The sequence below is a fragment of the Vespa velutina genome, chromosome 2 (genome assembly GCF_912470025.1).
Source record: "Vespa velutina chromosome 2, iVesVel2.1, whole genome shotgun sequence".
NCBI lineage: Eukaryota > Metazoa > Arthropoda > Insecta > Hymenoptera > Vespidae > Vespa > Vespa velutina.
In genome coordinates, this window is record NC_062189.1 from 7,783,045 (window position 1) to 7,801,637 (window position 18,593).

Sequence of the window (18,593 nt, forward strand, 5' to 3'; positions counted from 1 at the left end):
CTACAGGATCAGACACTGGTTAACAATACCATAACATTTATTTATTAATCAATGAATCATTCTTTTAAAAATAATAATTCATTGATTATATTAATTTAGTATTTAAAAACATGAACATGACAAACAGAATAAACTTTTACAAGAGTATCTGATCCTATATACTTAAAATGAACATTTATTCCTTTAGAACAAATGTTAACAATTTTAAGAGCTAGATATTAATACAATCTCATCAGATTATTATTAATTTTTTTTATAAATGTAAACCCTTCAAAGTTAAATCTAATAATTATGCAAGTCACATTTTATAAATCAAAAATTCGATATGCACATGTAAACATTCTAACAGTTTGAGATGTTAAATTTATGTAATGTTACAATTCTATAGCATAAAAAAATAATTATTTACCTTAATTATCTACTCTTGAAAATATGTCGAAGCAGTATTTAGAAGAGTTATCAAATTTTATTTAAGAAAATAAAGAGTTCAATTACATTTTATTTGACGACAGCAGGTGTGGCAATAATAGTTTTCTCTTAACGCCCTCTGTGTAATAGAAGATAAATTACCTTCTGTCAATAAGGAAGTTCACTGTTTGTATCAACTGCCATCTGTCGAAAAAAAATGTCAACTCTAATACAAATGTAAACCAACTCCGGCGAGAATGTTTTTTTTCTTTTTCTTTTCTTTTTTTTTTATAAGTTGCTGCAATCGTATGCCATTGCTAGTAGAGGAGTAGTTCGTTTCGGACGGCGCATAGCCAGCGTCGATCCGCGGGTACTTTTTAGTACTTTTTAAAACAATACAAATTGTTTTATTCATTAACGAAGAAACAATAACTCTTTAAAATCAAGTAAAATGGATCCCGAAGCGTTCCTAGATATGGCCAACCAGGTCATTAAATTAAAAATGTTTCCATACTTCGACATCGCTCATTCTTTACTTTGTGCTCTACACGTCAGAGAGGATTTGGGACCCGGTAAGTCCTAGCCTACCAGATTAAATCTAAATTTAAAACTCGCCGAGCTTATGCCCCGAGATAGCTTCTACGGTACTCTCGACTCATTTTCTCGACAAACCTGATAGTTTACCACATTATATCATTATTTTATTATTACATTTACTGTTATTATGCAAGTTTACTACGTCTATTTGAATATAAAGATTTCGAGAATATATTTTGAACGATGCAAGGAGTTTTCAAGCAGAACTTTAACTTATCAAAAAACATTTATTATTTCTCTATGATTTATACTTAATTAAATATTTTATTTAATTATCCTTTAATACAGTATTATTCGTGTTCATCATTTTATAGTTATAATATATTTATTGAAATAATAAAAAAAGAATTCGTCAAAAAAAAAAAGGAGAAAAAGATAAAAATCCATCAGACTGATCTCCGGGCATGACTATAATTAAGTAAAGTGTCCAATTTGTGGAATCTATTTTCAGAATACTACTATAAAGATAATAATATTATATACTTTAATCTGGCATAAGTGTATATGTAAATCTTATGTAATTATGATAAATATTAAAGAAAATTTAAATTAATTTTACGATATATAATATAATATAATATAATATTATTTATTTGTGTCTCGGTACGTTCAATATATTATCGATATTTTATGATTCTTTATAAAGTTTATATTATGTTAATTCAATAAGTTCATGTAATAATTAATTGGTAATTATATTTAAAAAGTGGATAAGAATAGAAAAAAATAAATAGCTTCAATCATATTTCTTAAAGATTGGATTACATTTAATAATATATGATTTAATAATTTTTAATAAAAATATATATTTTATTATTTTCATTAGCAGGTAATAATTGTGTTGTTTAATAATAACGTGAAATATGTGAATTATAAGTATTATACTTTATGCTTCTGTGGATAAATTACATAATATGTATGTTACCCTGAATAAAGAAACTGATTTCTCAATAACTTTTACATGCGATCAAGCATGAAGGACATCTGTATCATTAGTTCCTAAGAAATGAATTTTTAATTCAAAGATGTCTTCACCACAATTTCTTCTTATATCTATCAGCTAATGTAATTTAATACAATTATATACATTTTGTTTTGACTTAATTAAGTTAGATTTTTTATAAATTTTTGTAATTTAATTTAAATTATTATTTATAATATTGGTGACGTATAATCATAACATGTTATTATTCTTTGATACAACAGGTGCACAAGCTTTTTCACGAAAACATCCATTATCATGTTGGCTCTCTACGATGCTAGTAGTGTTTGCAAGTGGTATGCTTTGCAATGGATTATTAGGTGAACCAATTTTAGCACCATTAAAAAATACACCACAAGTAATAGTTGCAACTGTTGTTTGGTCAGTATATAAACTATACTTCTGTTATATATAATATTTTCTGATTTATTAATGGAAATTTATTTTTCTAGGTATGTAATATTTTATACACCATTTGATATTGGATATAAAGTAGCTAAATTTTTACCAGTGAAAATTGCATGTTCCGCGATGAAGGAGATATACAGGTATATACAAAATTTACTTTTATTTTTTTTTTTTTTTAAATAAATTATATTTATTTTTTGTTGTAGATGTAAAAAAGTTTATGACGGTGTGACTCATGCAGGAAAACTATATCCAAATGCATATCTTATCATGATATTAATTGGAACACTTAAAGGTTTACTTTTTAATTAATTATAAATTCGAGGATTTAAAAATGATTGTACTAATAAGGAAAATATATTTTTTAGGTAATGGTGCTGGATTTACAAAGCTTTTTGAACGACTTATACGCGGTGTATGGACACCTACTGCTATGGAATTTATGCAACCTAGTTTGTGCGTATACTTTTTTATATATAAATCTAAATGTAATATATTAAATATCGTAACGTTAAAATTGATTTATATTTCAGCCCGACAAAAGCATCCATGGTTGCATCCATAATATTTGTATTAGATAAGAAAACAGCTCTTATTTCTGCACCTCACGCTTTGGTATATTTTGGCATAGTCATTTTCTTCGTTTATTTCAAGGTAAAGTATACTTTAGATAATATACTTGACAAAAAAAAAAAGAATAAATGACTATTATTATTTTATCTAATCTTTTTTTACAGTTATCATCCATTTTACTTGGCATTCATGATCCATTTGTACCCTTCGAAAATCTATTTTGTGCCCTATTTTTGGGAGGAATTTGGGATTCCCTTGCTATATTATTTGGTCGAGGTCAAGCATAGGATGAGGAAGTAGACGTTAAGAAAATAAATTAAGTATTCATGGAATATCCGAATATCCTTCTAGCTGTATTATTTATACAGTTTTTATGGATTATTCCATATTACAGATTAATATCTGTAGCAGAACAGCGAAGTGCGCTCGCAAAATAATGGAATTAAGATTTTATTGAATCTAGACAAATAATGTGTATAGTCGTAAAAATGACTTTTGACAAATTGTCAAACAAAGGTATACTAATTCTTTATCGTACGTGTTTCAATTTTAGTTACCAAAGAACATCTTATTTTAAACAATATAACAACTATTTGATAGACTTAATATTAATTCTCTTCACGAATAGAGAAAAACTATTGAGATGCTTAATTTATTCTCTAGTCATTAAATATATACTGTGTCCTAATTTTCAACATTACTAATTAATATTTCAACTATACGATGAAATACGTTTTACCATTTTTATTCGTTCATTTTATTAATATTTTTAAAAAGTAATTTGTTACCTGAATTGAAACTTCCTATTATATTTTATATAATACGAATTGTAGTTTTTGTACTATTCCATACAAGTATAATTCTATTTAAGGAATGCTCTTTTAATCATATACATATAAGTGCAAAAAATAATTTAACACACTGAGTGATTCATAAGACATATTATATAAAGTAAAACAATTCTATAAAAGAAAACCAAAATAATCTTCCTAGTATTGCATTCTATGAATTAAACAATAGAATTAAATAATAAGAGAAATGAGAAAACTTTTATACTATTTTGTTAGAACATATAAAAAAAAAAATGATACATCTGTGTTAAAAATCTTAAACTTCTTAAATACAATATCGTATTTTTTGAAATAAAGTACTTAAGTACATTGTAATGTATTAATTAAAGATAATTGACAATGTGTGTGCTGTCATTTGTATAATGACAATTATGCATAGTAAATGTGTATTTTATAGATGCTATACATTGTGTATTATATATTCAAATTCATAAAATTTTCAAAACAAAAAACTTTATTTATGAAGGAGTAATATCTCTATATCTTAAGTTTTATGTGCAATATTATACGAATAGATATACGAATGACAATTATATCAATCTATCAAATTCTAAAAAAAGATTTTATTTATCGATAAAGCATTGTATTTTATATATATATATATATATATATATATATATATATATATATATATATATATATATATATATATTTCTTTTTCATGTATTCGTGTGTTTAGTCCGACTAAATTTGCACTACATTTTGTAAAGGATCCTACTGGTTTTCTAATTGTACAAAATATAATTACATCTCCAAAATAAAACTTTTCGACACCATACATAACAATCATGTTAATTGTATTAAATATAATTATATTATTATAATAACAATCTAAAAGGTTACCATAGTAATAATATATTATCAGTCTATAATATATATCTACCAGTACTATCCATTGTAGTGCCTTATATATATATATCCTAATTTATTATTTTACAAATTTTAATAAGTTCCTCAGAAAGATCTACATATACATATACATATATATTATATATATATATATATACATACATATATATTATACATATATATATATATATATATATATATATATATATAATATATATGATATATGTAATATATATATATATATATTAAAGGGATCGTATAATAATTATCCTAGAATATTATTTGTCATTTATTACACCATCCTTTTTTTCTTTTCTCACTTATGTACTTACATTTAGATGCATGTATATAGTTTATTACAAATCCGATATTCTCAATTAAGTATTATAAAGATATAGCTAAGTTGCATGATTTGTATTTTTAAAAAGAAATAGTATGAATGCATGAAATATAAATGAAATAACATTATAAATTTATTATTTTCTATAGAGCGTACGAATAAAGTCAGAGAAAGGAGTGAAAAATTTTTGCACGTTCGTTATAATCGTTTGAAAAATGCTCGTAGACTTATCATCATTTGAAAAATGCATGATCGTGGACGAAATTGAATTTTCAACGGTTTCATTTTTATCATCTTTCAGTAAAGTCTCGTTAAACTTTTTATCGAAGCTTTCTGTGAATTCTTTCAAAGATTTAGTTACGTTCTGGGGTGTATTAAATCTTTCGGTTATCTCTTCTTGTAATTCCGGAATAGCTCCTTGAAGAAACGACGATGATTTATTACTGACATTCGGTTCATTCTTATGATCATCATTCTTCATCAGTGAATCGTGCCGTAAAAAAGATTCCAAAAAATTATCTACTACATAGTTTTCTTCTTCCGAACTTAATAATGGATTGAATTCCCAAAGTTGATAAAGTTTCTCTGATTCTTTATTTAAATTTTCATGATCTATATCTTCCAATGGTTTATTATTATTTTCATTTATATAACTGTATGCGTTTTTTAAATTTAATTTTGGATTTTTAACAATTTCGTTTTTACTTTGAAACATGTTGCTGGGTTGTAAAGAACTTATCTAAAAAATATTAATTACATTAGATTAATTAAACTCAATATATATATATATATATATATATATATATATATAATATGTTTATTTTTAATTTATTGTAAATATTAATTTAAATATGTTTTAATATACCTCGTAATTGTTTTTTTCTTGCAATTGTCCATGTTCGCGCTTATTTTTTTGTATTATCAAAGGTAACATTTTTAACCATTCATTTGTATCTCTTTTCACGCTAAAATCTTCATTTTCATGGTTTATCTCATTCAGTACTTCTTTATCAAGTTCGTCTGAATGTTTCTCAGATGTTACATGTCCTCCTATTTCGTTTATAGAAGATTTATTTTTTTCCGATTTGAAATATACACTATCATTGAATAAAATGTGTTCTAAACTCTCCAAAAAATCTATATTTTTCGAAAAAGGAATGGTTTTTTTCGAAAGATCTTTGTCGATTCGATGATTTTTAGTGAAACGTGTGTCGAAAGATAATAATGATTTTTTTGTTGGATTAAATATACTTTCGATAAAATTTAATTTCTTAAATAATTTTGAAAGTCGTTTTGAATTCTCGATCGATTTATCAGTCGAAAAATCCTTGTTTAAATTCAAATAATTATATAGTTTTGACCATGCAATTTTATTTTTTTCGTACAGCGACAATGGTAATTTTTTAATTAATATTGAACTCATCTCTTCGATATCTCTTCGAGCTCGATGATTATCAATGTTTTCTTGATTTTCGTCAGTCTTAGAATTTTCTTCATTTTTTTCAGAATTTTTCATCGGACTTGGATTTATCGTAATCGACTCATCTTCTTTCGTAATATCTTCTTCCATCGATTCAGAATCATCTTGTTCGGAATTCGTAGAATTATTAACAGTTTCAAATTCTTTCTCCAAATGATCATTCGTGTTTCTACGTTCCAAAACATACGATTCGACATCCGATTGTTTCTTTAAGTCATTTTGTCTTTTTGTGTTTAAAACATACAAAATCGGTGAACTTCTTTGATACTGATTATTCTTCTGTCCTCTGTTCAATTTCGGCTTGAGAATTAAATTGTAAACGTCTGCCGTCGAATCATTATCAGAGATCAATAATTCAGAAGAATATTCATGAGTTTGCAATTCTGAATTGTCATCCGTGTAAATCGTAGAATCAATAGCATAAACTTTATGTTTGGAGATTCGTGATTTCAATGTTTCTTCTGAATTGATTGTTTCTTTGGATTTGTCGTATATATACGTAATGGGTATCTCTAATGTACGAACCTAGAAAAGGAAATGATCGATTACTAGAATGAAAATAAAAGAAGATGATATAAGGAAAAAATATGAAATAGTTATCTTATTGATTTCCATGGTACTCTTTATATTAAATCAGACTTTTACAAATTATATTGCAATATGGATTGTTCTTCAATAAGTCTAATGAAAATTAATTTACCTTCGAGTTTTCCGGCAATTTCTCTCTCTCATTATTTTCATAAGCATTCCTCAATTTTTCCTCCGATTTTCTTTGATACCGAAACATCCATGGATCTTTCTCCTTGTTAGAATCGACCAGAACATAATATCTTTTATCAAAAGCAAGTTGATCTTTATCGTTTCGTTTACCTTCATTTATAATATTATATGGGAATCCTAACGATTGAATTAATTTTGAATTTGTTCCATCGTATTTTGTATGGAGTATGACACGTGGATCCTCTAGATTACGATATCTCTTAGATCTGATCAATTTTTCTTGGATTTTCTTCAAAGGTCCAATGATAGCTACCTGGGGAATATATTTTCTTTTTTTTTCTCGATTTATCTGTTTTTCTTTTTTTAACGTATCGTAATGTATCGGTTCGTAAGTTGAAATGTATCCAACTTTCTTTAGATCGGTCATGTCTTCATAGTCCTCGTTATTTCTTAAATTTTCTCTTATCTTTCTTTTCAAGTTTCCATTTTTATCTTTTATCTTATACTCCTCTATATTTCTTTTTATCACGTTCGATATCTCGTCGTCATATTGCTGCAAGATATTCTCTTCTTTTGCGTTTAGTTTTTGCCTCAGTGTCTTTCTTCGTTTCCTGTAATTATGCTGATGTTGTCCTTGTTTGTCCTTTTCCCTTGAGATCAGTGTATTCCTCTTTAAATTTCCTCTTAAATTTGATGGCGTATTCCTCTTTCTCTTTTCGTTCTCATTTTTAAAGACCATTAAAGTATCGTTGTCCGGAACTTCAGGAACTTCCGTTATCTCGTATTTTTTCGAATTAGACTTTATTTCTGTCTTTGAAGGATCCACTGTTCTTGGGACTAACTTTTTCGAAGTTTTCGATAACTCATCCGTTGATGTTCTTCGACTTTGATCGTTTCTTATTTGTTTCGTGATCCTTTTGGAAGATATTTTTCGGTCGAGTGTTGCGGTTGTAAGATCTTCGCTTTTCTTTGTTTCTGTTTCTTCTGGTTCTCTCGAAGACGACGTGCGTTTATCGTACCAGACTTCAGTAGTTTTGATCTCCTTCGAATTGGATGGAATATTTTGTGAAAGCCCCGGAGTAATGCTGTAAGCATTCTTGTTAAAATTAATCGCCGTTTTCTTTTCTTTGGTTTGCCCCGAAGGGCCACGAAAAAACTTGTCTTCTTCAGTTCCTAGTTCATAATCGTTTATCATAGAATTGTTTATTTCTGAAACATCCTGAAAAGTCCCAGACAAGTGATTTCTTAGCTCTGCCATAAGCATAGACGAATTGTCGATTTCATGATTATCCTTTTGATCGAAATCTGTTTCAATCGATTCCACCAACTGTTGATCGGCTTTCGATTGTTCAGTTTCATGATCCTTGACTTTTTCATTATCAGATTCTCTAAAGACTTCGTAATTTTTAGTTTTATAATTCTTTACGTTTCCATTATAAGATTCTGTAGTTTTTTCATAATGTTCAATTTCATAAGTCCTTACGTTTTCATTATCAGATTCTGTAGGTTCTTCATAATATTCAGTATCATAAGTCCTTACGTTTTCATTATCAGATTCTGTAGGTTCTTCATGACGTTGAGTTTTATAATTCACTATGTTTCTATTATCAGATTCTGCAGTTTTTTCATAATTTTCATTTCTATAATTATCAGATTCTGTAATTTCTTCATAATGTTCAGTTTCATAAGACCTTACGTCATCGCTATCAGATTCCGTAATTTCTTCGTAATTTTCATTTACGTGTCGTTTTGCCTTACAACGAATTAATTTTAAGTCATCGTTCAAATTTCTGATCACTCTACACCGACAATCCTTCAAATTTTCATCATCCTCATCGATCATCTCTTTCTCCAGTATCATATTCAAGTCGTTTACTTTTCTCTTCAATCTTTTATTTTGTTTCAAATCGCTATAAGCCGAAATGTGCATCGGCAAATCGATTGAATTGGAATAATGTAAAACATCGAGATCCGTCATCTCGTTTTTCTCGATAGGAACAGTTTTGGTTCTTCTTTTATCAGGCAATGTTAATTTAGTTTTATCTAGAAAAGCCACGATAGAGTCTCCGAGTTTGGATCCTTGAGTCTTTACTTTAGAATGCTTTTCGAGATTCTCTTTATTGCTTTTACCGACTGAAGAATCTGAATAATAGTTCATTAACATATTCAGATTATTTTCTTTGATTCGTCTCTCTTCAGCGAGATCTGAAGCACCGTCTGCGATAGTTTTTGTTTTGATATTTTCCTTTTTGTCATTTTCTTTGTTTATTGAGTGTTTTTTAATGTTTTCAGCTTCCAAAATATTCCTGTAATTATTCGAATTCTCTTTCATACGCACATTCGACATGTTCACGGTCTCGAAAAATTCATTCTGTATATAACCACGATAATCATCGTCAACATCTATCCAAGTATTGTCGAGCTTGGTATGATTGATCGGTCTTATATTCATAGCCTGTGCTTTCCATACTTTTAGCTCTACTTTTTCCCTTTTATCATCTTCGTCCTTCGTATAATCATAATCCTTTTCTTTCTTCGTTGAATCATCAGTCTCTAAGAAAACGTCACCACTCGGGAAATTTTTCATTGATTCCTTTCTGAAAAATTCACAAGAATTATTCTCATTGGTTTCTTCTTTCTTCGAACCCGAAAGAATCCAAGGTTGCCTATTCCTTCTTGCATTGTTCTCCGATATATATTTCTGATCGGTCTTCTGAAAATTGGATAAAAATTTGTCGAAATCTCTCTTAGATTTTTTAAAATCTTCCACTGTCTTATTTGCTTTCGAACTAGAATACGAATCGGAAAAATCGACAGATTCGCTCGTAGACTTTTTACTTTCATTTAGCGCAAATTTTCCCTTAAGAACTTTTTCATACTTCTCGATCTGCTTTTGCATTTCAATTTTCTTTGATTTCCATTCTCTACCATCTATTTCTCTCTTGACTAAGCTCCTTCGTTTCTTATTTTCCTGGTGTGCAATAATTTTTTGTCGATCGATTAATCTTCTTTTCCGCGGTATTTCATTTCGTTTGATCTGACTCTCCTGCAATTCCTTTTTCAACATTCTTTCGACTAGATTCTCTTCTTGAACATCATGACCCATACAGAATTTTATCTGCAATGATCGAAAGTTATTTCGTATTTATATCGTAAAGATATTTATCTTTTTTATGAATTACCTTTTGATCGGGTACAACCCAGAATCCTATACCACCTGATGGTAATTCAATACTCAAGCCCTTTTCGTTGTTCGATATAATTGGTTCAAATTCGGGTAATTCTGTCTTTTTGAAAAAGCTCAATGGTTTGCCATTTAAAAGGACACTTCTGTGAGACACGAATATAATTTACTTAAAAGATTTATAGTATAGAAAATTAATCGAATATTTAAGTAATCGGATAATTAACTTTATTGATTATTTAATTTTGTTCATTTTATTCAATTAATTTATCCATCTAATTTAATTGACTTGATTAAATAATTGATCAATAAAAGATTCAAATGTAATTAAAGGAGAACAATTAAATAATCGAATTCGATAGATAATCAAACGTTTGAATAATTTTAATTAAATGAAATTACTTACTCCGAGAACATTTGATTTTCTGCATCGAAGCCTGGCATTAGAACGTACTCGTGAAGGTTTTTTATTTTTAAACCCTTTAGATTTGCCCGTATTTTCATTGGTGTCAAATTTATACCAAAAATCGTTAAAGCTCCTTTCTCATAAGTAGCCGAAGCTTTTGTACATTGTACATAAAAGTGCACATGGCTTCTGTTACCTATTTGAATCCTCGTATCTAAAACTTCTCGACCGACTAGTTTCTTGTGAAGTACAGATACCCAATAATCCTATAAGAAGTTACAAACTTTATCACTGTAATAACGCCAATCGTAATCGCCTTTGTAAGTTCGTAAACGAAGCGATTAACTTACCGGAGTTGGTTTCGAGAGATCGGTTGGTTGTCTCATTAGAACTTGTATTCCGAGTTTTGCGGTGTTTCCCAATCTGTTGGTCCAGGCGAGTGCACCGAGAAATTGATTCTTGCTTGTCTCGTATTTAGATTCGGCTATTATTGAATGAATAAAAAAAAGAGATTGTTAATCATTCATTGAAATTTTGAATTTCCATATGATCCATCAATATTCTCTTTACCAATCCAAAGTGGCTTCTTCGCAGCATCACGTTCTATAATTTTGTAGAGGTCATTGTTATCTAATAAAAATTGATCATGATCCATAAAAACACCTTCGTCGTTCCAAGTAGCACCAGCGAAATCTCTGCAAGAATATTACAGGATTTTTCTTTTCTCTCTCCTTTTTTTTCTTTTTTTTTTTTTTAATTTCATTCTACCAATCCAAATAGCAATCGAGATATGCTTACGGATGCCACGTGACAGCTGTGAGAGATACGTCAGCTTCGCTAAAAAAGTTCTCAAGATATTCCTGTTGTTCTTTAGTCTCATAAGCGACCACATCCGGTCCAGTGATAATACTATTCGAATATCTCGGAATGGCGTTCAATTTATTCCGCAAAATTCGAACGTATCTACCAACGTCGGTGCCACTAAAATCGCATCTCGTTTGGCACTCTGAAAAAGACAATTCTCATTGGCGAATTGAGAACCCAAAGTTCTGGAAGATCAATATCGTTCTCATACTAACCATATCCCAATTGCCAGCTGACATTGAAGCCCATTCGATCGGTCAAAGAAACGAGATCCAGTTCGCTATCATTAGTCATGAATCTTGGTGATATGCAGGCAATCACATCAAGACCAGTCTTTCCAGCCCATTGATGGAGCCGTCTCCAATTGCTTTCTAAATTTTTATTAAAATTTTAATCCTCTTTAATTATCGACGAACGTTTCATTTTTTTCTTCATCTTTTCAATCAAATTTGTCAAAATCTCGCTTGACAAGTAATAGAGGAGAGAATTCCGAACTCTTCGTGAAAAGTATGAGTAGTTCAAGCGTGCAGCCTCCACCGCTGCCACCCTCGATCACGTCAATGTGAATGATAGACGCTTGACTAACGAGTGATCGCCAAAGACTAATGACTGTTCCACGCATGTTCAACGTATTCATTGATAAGTCACGTACGTCAGATACGAGTATTTCATTTATCTTTCTACACGAAAAGATATCATTTTACTTTTTACCATTTCCCTTTTATCCATTTTCCTTTACCTTTGGGAAAATGAAAATGCTCACATTCCAATGCTAAATTAGCTCTTTATTTGACATTTCTAATTAGAACTTTCAAGTTCGATTCGTTAATAAATTTCAATTTATTGTTTCGAAAATTTTAGAGAGCTTTTTTAACGGACTATAATAAATAGTTTGAAAATATTTGTTTTATCTAGAGTATTGGTGCGTGTATTTCTGTGAAAAGAGAATTTCACGTTTTGTTTCTTATTTCAATTCCTTGCGACAGGAATGAAATTTTCGACTATAATTCTGCCCACGTTTAGGTTCTCTAAACTCCTGTTTGCCATTCGAAAGTTAAATACTTATCAGTTCGAATCAGTGAAGCAAATTTTAGGGTCTGATTACTAACTAGGTCTACTATTTAAGTTTAAAACATAGTTCGGTATGCCGATTTTATTCCGCCTTGTGATCGCATTCAAATCGCAACCAGAGACAGGGTTCCTTTCTTTTTTTCCTCTCTCTTTCTCTTCTTCTTTTTTTTTCTTTTTTTTTTAGAAGAGAGTATCCCCCAAAAGTGCAATGATTCAGCACCGTTTGCAATGGAGCCTCGACAATTAAGAGTTATCCCCTAGCGATCGTGAGATTAGAGCGAGACAAGTTAAATCGGGCACGATGGAAATGGTTACGAGCGGAGGTATTGTCGAGTCGAGGTTGCTCTCTGTTCCATCTTAAATCCCAAATCGTTCTGCGGATTCACTTCCATAATAATGGAAGATTGAATGATGAGGAAGTATATCTACTCACTTTGGATTCATATCGTAGAAAGTGAAATGTAAAATATTTATGAGAATATTAATGACAGATATTATTTGCCTTTTAAACCGCCTACGATAGGCAACCCATTAATACAGACGTGTAAATATATATTGCATATCGCTAGGGTTTGAATAACTTGCTTCCTGTTAAATGGCACTTGCTAATAAAATTATTAACAAATAATGGAATAAAGATTATTTTCAAATGTTTGTTAGAACATTAACGATAAGAACTGTAAATTTGTTTTTAAATTCTTATGATAGGTTATCTATTTATACACATGTGTAAATGTATGTTGCATATTTTCAGATTAATATTTTTAATTTATATAAACAATTACAAAATGTCAATGAATAAACGTATAATCGAATTTGATAATTTCGTTCATTGGATATTATTTAAAAGATCAAAAGACTAGTGTAAAGGATAATAGTGAGAGTAGATAATACTTTTTTCATATATCCTGCCTTAATCTGTTCTCAGGGAAAATCGTGCGAACTAATATAACGAGCATACAAGATTTTAAAACGGTCCATCGTGTGTTACATCTCGCGATCATTGGAAAAAGCTCTTGGTTGGATGTTTAAAAAGAAGTATTAGTGGATTTATATTGCTGGCGGAAGAATTGTAACAAAAAAGAAAAAGCTTAGTTAGTATGGTATCGAGTATACGTCGAGTGAGTTTCGCCTTGCTTATATATAATTAGAATGGACATGACTAGTATGTCTGAATCAAAGGAAAATTCATCTCTATTTCTCTTTCTGTCTTTATCTTCCTCCCCTCCTCCCTTCTCTCTCTTTCTCTTTTGAGTAACGTATTCGATTCTCGAGGGGAAAAGTACAGAAAGTTTCTATTTCCCTTAGAGAAGGCGCATTCATGTTCATGTTTATCGTTTTTCTGAGTCGACGTATGCAAGCATACAATGCATTGTTTAGCCAGCGAATTCACCTGTAACGGCACATTGCACGCGAAATTGCCCGAGAAAGATACATAAACGATCGTGGATTAATATTGGGAATATGTTGGATACGATAATTCCGACCGTTTACCGACTTACGTTTATCGTTCCGAATGTATATATATATATATATATATATATATATATATATATATATATACATATATATAGAGAGAGAGAGAGGGAGAGAGAGAGATTGAAAAAGAAAATAGATATTAATATCTAATGTTCTACGTGATTTGTTAGTAATAGAAATTATAATTTTAAATTTGTCATAGCACGATGGTTGTGTATTATTCTTACCTGAAAAAACGTAGTTTGTGTCGTTGTGTTCATCGAGTAAATACAAGTTACTTTGAGGCCCACCAAGTCGAAGATATGCAGGACTTAAGGCTCTGGCCATTCGTATACTTCTTTCGTAATTTCTAAAAAAAGATATTGATCGAAGGATTATTTAAATCCTAAACAATTTGTGCGGTTTCAACGTCGAACCAATAAAAATCTACGTTCGTTATCGATGCCGAATCGAGCTACAAAATTTCAATCGAAAACGTATGCACGTTCGATTTCATTTTCGAATCCCCCTCAAATTGAATCGCGTTCTCGTTTAAAGCTGCACAACAGCTCGCGTTTCATTCCAATCTCGTTGAGATTCCCTCGTTCCTGTGCAAGCAACATCCAACGTTTATACGTCGTTATTGCATTTTATCGTTGACGTAAGTTCGAACGTTTTCTTTCCCATCGATTTCAAATTTGTCAATTTCAATCATCAGCAATACTATTCGCGTTGTTTTTCACTATTTGTTATTACTCATAACGTTCGTATAAAACGAAATAAAACGAAATGAAACGCAATGAAAAAATTTCTAAACGAAATGAAATTTTCTTTCTCCTTTTTTTTTTCATCATATACATATGTATGAGCCAATGAATCGTCTTTCTATCTTTTTTATTAATCGTTTCAAACTGTGTGTATGTGTGTGTGTGTGAGAGAGAGAGAGAGAGAGAGAGAGAGAGAGAGAGAGAGACAAAAAGAAATAAGACGAGATATTTCATGTAATTGTAATATGTACTATATAACTCATACTTACGTTGAGACATCGTTGGATGTAAGTATAGCGAGCGGATCGATAGCAAGGCTGAGAAATTTATCGCTGCTTACTGAAACCAGTTTTCTCGTGTTCACCTGCAACGTTATATCGTTCAACGAGGGTTCTCCCGTCACAAAAATTGCCAGGCACGTTAAAAGATTTAATTCGAGTTTCCATTGTCTCCTCATTTTTTTTTATTGTAATTTTTATTTAATTTCATTAGAAAAAGAGTTACATCACGAAAAGCGCGTATTAAAGAAGAACAAATTTTTTTATATGAGAATGTGAACGATCACGTAGGCTTAACGTAACTTTGTTAAACTCTCGGCGATTTTTCGTTTAATGAGATAGATCGAGGAATGAAAAAAAATTTGTAACTTCAGAAAAATTGCTTAGTAAGATTTAATGTCGTAATTCTCGGCTAAATGAACTTTGTAATAATTACCCAATGAAATTGGAATTTGGATCGATTTACGTGCGATTCGTCAATATCGCGATATTTATGCGTGCTATGCGAAAATGTACGATGGCTTTTTTTTTCGACAGATGCATTGAGTCTCCAGATAAATCAATTCAACTTTTTTACTTCTTTATTTATTAGGAATGAGATTATCTCGGGCTTTTTTTTTAATTTTATTTTCTTTTTATTTATTTTTTTTTTTTTCGTACTAAATACGTTTATTTTTTCCTCGATTTAATTTCATTCTCTCTCTCTTTCTTTATATTTTTTTATATGTGTAAATATAGATATATGTATATATATATATATATCTTTTTTAATTTTGTTTGATTGTACGAATGCGTTGAAAAATATTGAAAAATTCGTGGGAGATTTGTTGGAAAAATTTAATTTCGAGTCCTTCATTTTTCTTTCCTTTTTTGTTTATATAAATATATCTGATATTTACTAATTAAAAGATTATATTAAATATTAGAATAAAAGTGGAAGAGGAGAAAAAATAAAGGTGAGACTATTCGTTTGGTAACATGATTGATTTTTATTACATTTTTTTGTTTTCATTTCAGTGGTTAGAACTAAATAACATAAACGCATAATCTTGCTTAATGATTTACTTCATTTTTTTTATTTTCATTTTTTCCTTTAATTATTAGTCGTAATGACGCTATCTTATCTTTTTTCTATTTTTTTTGTTTTATTTTTTTCTTTTTATATTAAGAGCTATAACGGCGAGGCGCGCCCCGAAACTTGTGTTAATCGTATTTTTATTTCTCATCTACAACCACCCACCCCTTTTATTCGTTTTTACTCGCTTCTATATTCTATCGTCGTATTTCTTTCCCTCTCGGTACGTGAAAAAAGCGAAAATAATAATGCCATCGAGTCTTTCGTTTTATAAAGTAAGAAAGGGGGAGAGCTCGTGTTTTTTTCCCCTTTTTTCCCTTACTTTCATCTCGTTATTTTCCTATTTCTCTCTCTCTTTCTCTCTCTCTCTCTTTCTCTCTATCTATCTATCTATCTATCTATCTATCTCTATTTCTATTTCTATCTGTATCTCTCTTTTTCTTCCTCTCTCTCTCTCTCTCTCTCTCTCTCTCTCTCTCTCTCTCTCTCTTTCTCTCTTTTTCATGTTCTCCCTATATTATACTATTTTTTTTCTTTTCTCGCTTTTGTTCTTTCACCTTTAACGTTTACGTCTTTCGTTTACGGCTTTTTAGATTCCGATACGACTTTTTGAAACGGCGAGTCGTAACAGGCTCTTTTTCGACTCTTAAAACGCGATCCTACGCAAAAGTCGAAACCTTTTACTATCTCTTTTTTTTTTTCATTGCGATTCTTTTTGTTGGTTTTCATCTTCTCTTTGACTGAAGGTAAAAGAAGTTCGACATCGGAGAAAAAAGCTCCTCGACTTGTTTTAGTTAGAGCTTACGCGAAATTCCTGATATTTATCTTTTCTTGCTTTTCTTAACTTCTCTATTTTCTGTCTCTGTCTTTCTCTTTCGCACTCACGTAAATACATCGTTTTAAGGGTCAAGATGAGCAACGAATGGCAAAAAAGTAGGTCTCCTTGTATTTTTCACGTTAAAATGAGCCATGTTACTACTCAGCAATGTGTTAATGTTTTATCTTCATTTTCTTTCCTTCTTTCTTTCTTTCTTTGTTTTTTTTTTCTTTTTTTTTTTTTTTTTAATGATTACGAGCGTCCCCTTCCCTCTCTACGCGCGGACATAGCTACAAAGAAAAAAAAAAATTCGCATGTCGTGTTGAATTTCATGTTGTGTAATATTTTTTTGGGTCGTCTGTCTGTTTATATTGTTTTCTTTTTTTTTATGTGTACATACACGTACATATAGATACATATTTGTATTTACTATCGTATGTATATATACACATATGTACGTATATGTTATCAGTGTAACATGTTGTTAGGGTACATCATTATTAGTGTTAAATGAATGATAATTTTTTAAATGTTTTTTTGAAAGTTTATACATGTGTGTAGCAACGGTGTTTGTGTATTTCTTCGCATGTGTACGCGTAAATATATACGTTTAAATAAGTCGCTGTTTAACGCCTAAATTATTTCATTTTTATATCAATATATATATATATATATATAATATGTATATATCTAACAACAATATGTATATATAATATTATCATCATCGTCATCATTTTCAATCCTTCGTCTCCAACCGTTTCTTTCGCTTTCTCTTCTCTCTCTTTTTTATTTTTCGCATCTTTTACGTTATTCCTCTGTATGTACGCGTTATTCCTTAAATGTTATACAATATATAATTATGTTCAACAACAAACTCGTTTGTGTAATTTCCGGTATCAATAATTCAGTAATTTTTTTTTGTTTTGTCTCGGTTTGTTTGCTGGTTTAGCCACTACGCTCACTACTTTATACAAGGGGATTTATTATAATTTTTTTAATATCTTAATCTCTCTACCCTCTTTTCGCTTACTGTTCTTTTATTTTCTTTTTTTTTTTAATTACTTTTTCTCTTTCCTATACCCTCAGTCTCATTCACTCTACCCGCTACTCGCGTCCAATCCTCGTTCATTTTTCTACTTCTTTTTTCTTCTTTTTTCTTGTTTCTTTTCCCTACGAGAAAATCTCGTTTTTTTTTGTCTTTGCGCGAGCAAGCTTCGTGCGATCTTTAGAGCATGCCGAAAGACCATGATCGTCGATCAGAAAGTTACATACTTGAACAATTCATTCCTTATGAAGAAGTCCCGAAATATCGAACTCCTACCGAGGATTCGTTTGTCTTTCTCGAACGTTTACAATTCGCAATTATCGTTGACAATCAATTAGCGGAACGAAGAAGAAAAAAATGAAACTAGAAGAAAGAAAAGAGAAAAAAGAAAGAAAATTGATACTTGAGCATAGATATTTT

General features: G+C 30.0%; 2 protein-coding genes across 2 annotated transcripts; one reads left to right on the forward strand and one right to left on the reverse strand.

Annotated features, from left to right (window-relative positions):
- Nucleotides 1-710: 710 nt before the first annotated feature.
- LOC124946760 (trimeric intracellular cation channel type 1B.1-like) lies at nt 711-4,222 on the forward strand. Its single transcript, XM_047487955.1, has 7 exons — nt 711-980; nt 2,212-2,368; nt 2,440-2,535; nt 2,602-2,690; nt 2,764-2,851; nt 2,929-3,049; nt 3,133-4,222. The coding sequence occupies exons 1-7, from the start codon at nt 860-862 to the stop codon at nt 3,253-3,255; spliced, it is 795 nt and encodes a 264-aa protein (XP_047343911.1). The 5' UTR covers nt 711-859; the 3' UTR covers nt 3,256-4,222.
- Nucleotides 4,223-4,924: 702 nt separating this feature from the next.
- Nucleotides 4,925-15,929, reverse strand: LOC124946455 (uncharacterized protein PF3D7_1120600-like). Its single transcript, XM_047487173.1, has 11 exons — nt 15,228-15,929; nt 14,440-14,561; nt 11,878-12,033; nt 11,597-11,804; nt 11,369-11,493; nt 11,149-11,282; nt 10,799-11,064; nt 10,391-10,538; nt 7,189-10,326; nt 5,874-7,013; nt 4,925-5,747 (listed from the first exon to the last, which is right to left on the reverse strand). Exons 1-11 carry the CDS (start codon nt 15,413-15,415, stop codon nt 5,145-5,147), a joined length of 6,228 nt encoding a protein of 2,075 aa, XP_047343129.1. The 5' UTR covers nt 15,416-15,929; the 3' UTR covers nt 4,925-5,144.
- Nucleotides 15,930-18,593: the final 2,664 nt, after the last annotated feature.